Below are 5,396 nucleotides of genomic sequence, written 5' to 3'. Positions count from 1 at the left end.
TCGAGTCGTGGTCAGAATATTTATTTTTCATCCACTTTTTGGTCAAAAAATGCACACGTCTCATTAGTTTCCATGGAAACAAAGATCATGCGAAATGAGGAGATGTACTCATCCTCAGATGCAGGCTGAGCGAGGCAGAGAGAGGACTGAACTTTGGCTGGTTTGTTATTTCTGGAATTAATTTTCGCGATTTAGAGTCTAAATTTTAGACCATTTTGTCCACTTTTCGTCCCCCGTCCCCCCTGCGACCTTATCATCATCATGATCCGTCCCACATCCCAATTGAAGTGGGAAAGAACCCTGCGAGTCAATAACGTTCTGTGGCCAAGGGTTGGCCATTGGCGTCTGATCTTCCTGGTCTGTCTTGCCCTTTGCGCCCTCCTCCACTGGGCCATCGGGTCCTTCTGTGGGATGATGTGGGCGAAGGACGAATTCTTGGAGGTGGAATCCGTCACTTTGGGCTCTCCAATTCAAACTATACCCGGTAATTGGATAATATAGAATTAATTTGAAATTAATTAATTAATACTAGTGCTTTGATTAATTAACTAGTAGTGCACCTATCCTCGGGTCTGGTCAATGGTAATTTTGTGGAGACAAGTAAACTAAGAAAGAAGCCTATTTTATTGTCCATTTTTTGTTATAGGATGGAAAAACGCGTCTTTGGAAAACTTGACTCAATCAAGTCCCGAACTACAGGCATACATTTTGAAAAATTATATTATTCCACCGTCGCCATTTAGAGATAGTCGTAATGGTGTTGATTGGACTCCGCTTTACCCCACGGACACATCCAAACAGCAGGAAGTGGTCAAGTTTGTATTGGCTCTGTTCTCTCGAAAGGTAAACATTGTAAACAAAGAAAAGTACTAATAGCAAAGTGTGTCTATACTATTTTTGAAATTTGAATTGTTCAGAAAAATGGAACTTTTATCGAGGCGGGTGCAAATGATGGAGAATTTTATTCTAACACGATGCTGCTCGAGAGATATTTTGCCTGGAGTGGGGTTCTGATTGAGGGGGATCCACGACCGTTGAAAAAATTGACTGATCGAAACAGGGCCGCATTCATTGCAAAATGCTGCCTCTCGACGACAATCCGCCCAAAAGTGGTACATGATCTCAAAGTAAAATATAATAAAACTGTTCCATTGAGTTTGACTAGTGATTCTCCATCACAGATGACATTTCTCAGACATCAGACGGGCGAAGGGCTCACTTTCATCCGGGGCAAAAGACATTTTATTGGTGGAGAGGACAAATATCAACCTTTCGAATCGCAATGTTTCCCCATCTACGCCATCCTCTCGGCCTTGAATTTGACCACTGTCGACTACTTTAGCTTGGACATTGAAGGGGCTGAGTTGGATGTTTTGAAAACCATCCCATGGAACAAAGTATTGATCAAGGTAAAGTTCAAAAACATATATTGAACTAAATGTATAGACTAGGCGCTGTTCGTAAACTTCGTAACGCTGGCTAACCATGGGAAGATAGGGAAAAATCCCTATCTTCCTATGGTTAGCCAGCGTTACGAAGTTTACGAACAGCGCCCTACATAATTTATTTATTGGAATATATTTATGTTTTGCTGCAGGTCTTTTCCATTGAGGTTCATGCTGCCTATGTCACCCCGTGAGGATGTACATGATTGGTGAGGCTGGCTACAAATACATCACATTTATAAAAAACGGATATTCTCATGATCAGATCTACGCTCACAAGTCCATCATAGAGGAACTGGACCAGAGAGTTGTGGCTGGATAACTTTTTGAGCTACGTGTAATTAGGAATGCGGCTATAAAATAGTTAATTACTAAAAATAGTCAATTACATAAAATAGGTAATTTACTTGTTTTTACTCATTTTTCGTTATTGTAACTTATTTCTCTGTATCTACAACGTCAAGCTTAAAAGAGCACGGGAGAAATTCTGGTGACTCCCTTCCACATTCTGATGTGTAATGTCTGTATTTAAATGGGCAAATTGCTTTAAAATTCACTGTCTCCGTTTAACAATTCTAGTCGAGTCTAGTACTTGTTTCAACCCTGTATACATTTGTTAATATTATATCATGAAAATGTCTATGAAATTGTAATTTAAATGTTTAGTGATTGTGAATTAGTAAAGTTGAATTTCCGTGGGTTTTACATATGCTCAATATTTTTTTTATCAACATAAGGAGAACAAATTTAAATTTGTATTTTATTAGCACTACGATTTTTGACTACGAAACCATCCCGAAACCATCCTGAAATCAAACGCAATGAAATTAATAAAGCTTAATCCTGCAAAATAAAACAAACTCTAATAAACTGCTATGAAATGAATTTTCAATAATTTTGTAAAAAAAATCAGCGGTCAGTTTCTTTCCTCCACCCGAACAACGATGGCCTTAGGTCCCAGAAGTGGTCGTCCCGTTGGGAAAAATTCCAACGGCACCTTGGTCGTTGGGGAACGGACAAATTTGAACTTTAACAAAATCTTCGCAAGTGCAATTCGACTTTCCAGGAGAGCGAAACGACTCCCGATGCAGTTTCTCGGCCCATCGCCGAAGGGCAGATAAGTTCCAGGCACGATGTTCCCCGTGAGAAACCTTTCTGGGTCGAAGGCCCAAGGGTCTGGGTAGAACTCCTCCGAGTGATGCATCGCCCAAACAGGGATGCCAACAATCATGCCCTTCGGGATGATGATGTTAGTATCGCCCAGTTGAAAGTCGGATGATGCCCGTCGTTCCATCCTCAGTACGGGATTGTAGAGACGAAGGGTCTCGTCCAGCACGGCGTTGAGATACTTGATCTTGGTCAACTCTTCGGGGTCAATTTCTTCCGGAATTTCTGTCCCATACTTCTTTTGGAGAGCTTCGATAATTTTTTCATAAGCCGTATCTTGCACGTCTGGGTTGAGGGCGAGGCAGTATCCGGCATAGGCGAGGAGCTGAGACGAGGTCTCAAAACCAACAGAAAAGAAAAGAACCGATTGCGCCAGGATTTCTTCCTCGGTGAGCTTCTTCTTAACATCCGAACCGGTCTCCTCCGTCTCCTCTGCATCCATCAGAAGTTGAAGAAAATCTTGGTGGTGCATCTCCCCTGTGGCTCGACGATGGCGAATTATTCGGATGGTGACCTCTCTAAAGAAGGTCATGGGGTCCTTTGGGAGGACGGTGAAGCTGAATTTCTCCAACACAGCCATGGGAACGATGTAGTCGAGAAATTTCCTCCAGAACGGGAAAGTGAAGAGGAGGGAGGCCTGTTGAACGAAAACGTCGTCGGGTGTGGTGGCAAAGGCGGAATGGGCGATGACGTCCATGGTATACGCTCCGAAGAGGGCTTTGAGGTCAAGATCAGAGGCGTTGGCAGCAGCGGCGGCCAGGTTGGCGAGGAGGGGACCGGAAGCAGCCGTCATGCAGGGGATGATTCTCTTGAGCTTGCCCGAAGTGAATGTGGGGGCCGTGATGGAGCGGACGCGTTTCCAGGTGTCGTCCTCCAGGGAAGAGAGGAATTTGGCCATCACGGGGTGCGTGGTCTTCACGGCACGACGGTTTCGGAATACATCGAGGGCGAGTTGGCCGACCATGATTTGTCGAACGAGGTCGGGCCGACCAACGATGAGACCGGGTTGAGTGCCGTCGTAAATTCTAAGGAAAATCACGTTACTTTTTAAGGCTGTGATTTTCATTTTTTGCATTGAAGATGATTATCATGTCATTCTCTTACCCGTAAATCTTCCCATATTTTTCGTATCGTTCCAGTTCGCTGTCTTGGAATGGGGTGAAGAATTGACACAGGTAGGTCCCAAAGATTGGGAGTGGTTGAGGTCCGGCAACACCACGGGAGGCCCAGTATTTATGATTTTTAGTGAGGTACCTGCAAAGTTCAAAGTAAATAAGAAAATACATTTTTCACATGTACATACTCGAGATTGTTGCCATTTCGATTTAAATAAATCCTCAGGACAATTTAGGACATCTTAATTTGAAATTCTCGTAAGCCAGCAAAGTTAATGTAAATTATTTTCACTTACCAATACCAGAGAAAGCCACACGCAAGGACTAAACCCACACACAATATCATCGTGAGATTTTTTAACTTTCTTTTCTTCACGACAATTCCAGGAACTCTTCACTCGTTGATCTCCTATTTTGCACCTTGTATTCTTCTGTACTGCCCAAATTGGTTGCTTAACTTCAGTTTCTATTCAGTTATCCGGGTAAAGACGCGTCTGATTTTTTAACGCTGGGTTCTCGTCCTTTTATGTCGTGTCCGTATCAATGCTTTGAGGGGTCGAATTACTTTCCCAGATAAATCATTCACCGATATGCACCAGACGCAACTGGATAGCTTTGGCGACCCCGATATTTTCATTCTCAGACGTTTCGCATCGAAATTATGTATTACGAGTGGCATTTGTTTAGATTCGTCAAATGTGTGATTACAGACATGCATCACTCGTAAAACCTCAATTATGGTCACACTCACAATTGTGGTCTGAATCATGTGAATTTATTGAAAAACGACTCCGATTTCCGTCCCTCATCTACCCGAACTACAATTCATATAATAAACCACAAGAACGTTTCACATGGTCACATTCTTCAGTTGTAATTCTATCGGAGCGCATGCAGACTGGATATCATGGCTATTTTGGCAGTAGAAATTAATAGATTTGGAGGCGACGAATTCGCAAAAAACATTCCTTTATTTATTACCTAAACAACGATGACTGCACAATCATTTTACAGCATTGCGAATTAGATTCCATGCAAAATCTCACCAATGCATGCATAACTCATTTTTACAAGAGACACGTTAAGAACCAAATGCCATTGTCGGACGGCATATGTAAAATGGGAGTAAAATAAACAGAAAACGTAACTGATCAATAATAATTATCGTGGCGTGATCATTAATTTTTGGAGCTATTAAATTTCAAAGAAATGTATCAACATAAGCGTCGAATCTCATGATTCGTAGATAGATTGCATTGCAAGATTACTCTGATTAGATGAGAAACCCAACAGCCACTCATTTTTGCATAAATTGATAACCAGCTCTTCACAACGTTTTCATGAAATAACAGAATGCACTAGTTGAATGCTGTGAAATATATTATTTCGATAAGCAGCTTTTATCATCATTTTCATCATTTTATCATTTTATCACCATAAAAATCAGTTGCACCTTGACATTCATCGGAACGTAAGCTATTTTAAATGCAACCATTCCGAATTGGGAATTTGGAATCCCCATTGTTTTGAATTCTTATCCTCCGAATCGTAAAAACTCAGTACATCGTAATTCCCAAAATAAACATGAAATACAGACGACAAAATACTGACATCATGAAATTGGTTGCTCCAAATATTTTATGTATTAGATAATTATACTGTGATTATT

General features: G+C 41.4%; 2 protein-coding genes across 3 annotated transcripts; one reads left to right on the top strand and one right to left on the bottom strand.

The window, feature by feature from the left end:
- The first annotated feature begins 593 nt into the window (after nucleotides 1-593).
- On the top strand, nucleotides 594-2,354 carry LOC118438401 (protein Star-like). 2 transcript variants are annotated; one of them, XM_035858605.1, is made up of 4 exons: nucleotides 594-843; nucleotides 918-1,112; nucleotides 1,182-1,409; nucleotides 1,598-2,354. In XM_035858605.1, exons 2-4 carry the CDS (start codon nucleotides 975-977, stop codon nucleotides 1,637-1,639), a joined length of 408 nt encoding a protein of 135 aa, XP_035714498.1. In that variant the 5' UTR covers nucleotides 594-843; nucleotides 918-974; the 3' UTR covers nucleotides 1,640-2,354. The 2 variants fall into 2 exon arrangements, with proteins under 2 accessions (XP_035714498.1, XP_035714499.1); XM_035858606.1 differs by lacking the exon at nucleotides 594-843 and having other exon boundaries at nucleotides 882-1,112.
- Nucleotides 2,090-4,413, bottom strand: LOC110858205 (cytochrome P450 3A8). Its single transcript, XM_035858604.1, has 3 exons — nucleotides 4,024-4,413; nucleotides 3,717-3,866; nucleotides 2,090-3,637 (listed from the first exon to the last, which is right to left on the bottom strand). Exons 1-3 carry the CDS (start codon nucleotides 4,071-4,073, stop codon nucleotides 2,362-2,364), a joined length of 1,476 nt encoding a protein of 491 aa, XP_035714497.1. The 5' UTR covers nucleotides 4,074-4,413; the 3' UTR covers nucleotides 2,090-2,361.
- Nucleotides 4,414-5,396: the final 983 nt, after the last annotated feature.

Source organism: Folsomia candida, unplaced genomic scaffold, assembly GCF_002217175.1.
Source record: "Folsomia candida strain VU population unplaced genomic scaffold, ASM221717v1 Fcan01_Sc020, whole genome shotgun sequence".
Taxonomy (NCBI): domain Eukaryota; kingdom Metazoa; phylum Arthropoda; class Collembola; order Entomobryomorpha; family Isotomidae; genus Folsomia; species Folsomia candida.
This window is presented reverse-complemented; position numbering and strand designations above follow the sequence as displayed.

Excerpts from the sequence above, each read along its gene's own strand:
- LOC118438401 (XM_035858605.1), top strand. The coding sequence starts at position 975 with ATGCTGCTCGAGAGATATTTTGCCTGGAGTGGGGTTCTGATTGAGGGG. Across the intron at positions 1,113-1,181 it reads CGACAATCCGCCCAAAAGTG|ATGACATTTCTCAGACATCA; the intron begins GTACATGATCTC and ends TCTCCATCACAG. Across the intron at positions 1,410-1,597 it reads GGAACAAAGTATTGATCAAG|GTCTTTTCCATTGAGGTTCA; the intron begins GTAAAGTTCAAA and ends GTTTTGCTGCAG.
- LOC110858205 (XM_035858604.1), bottom strand. The coding sequence starts at position 4,073 with ATGATATTGTGTGTGGGTTTAGTCCTTGCGTGTGGCTTTCTCTGGTAT. Across the intron at positions 3,867-4,023 it reads TGTGGCTTTCTCTGGTATTG|GTACCTCACTAAAAATCATA; the intron begins GTAAGTGAAAAT and ends TGAACTTTGCAG. Across the intron at positions 3,638-3,716 it reads AAATATGGGAAGATTTACGG|AATTTACGACGGCACTCAAC; the intron begins GTAAGAGAATGA and ends GATTTTCCTTAG.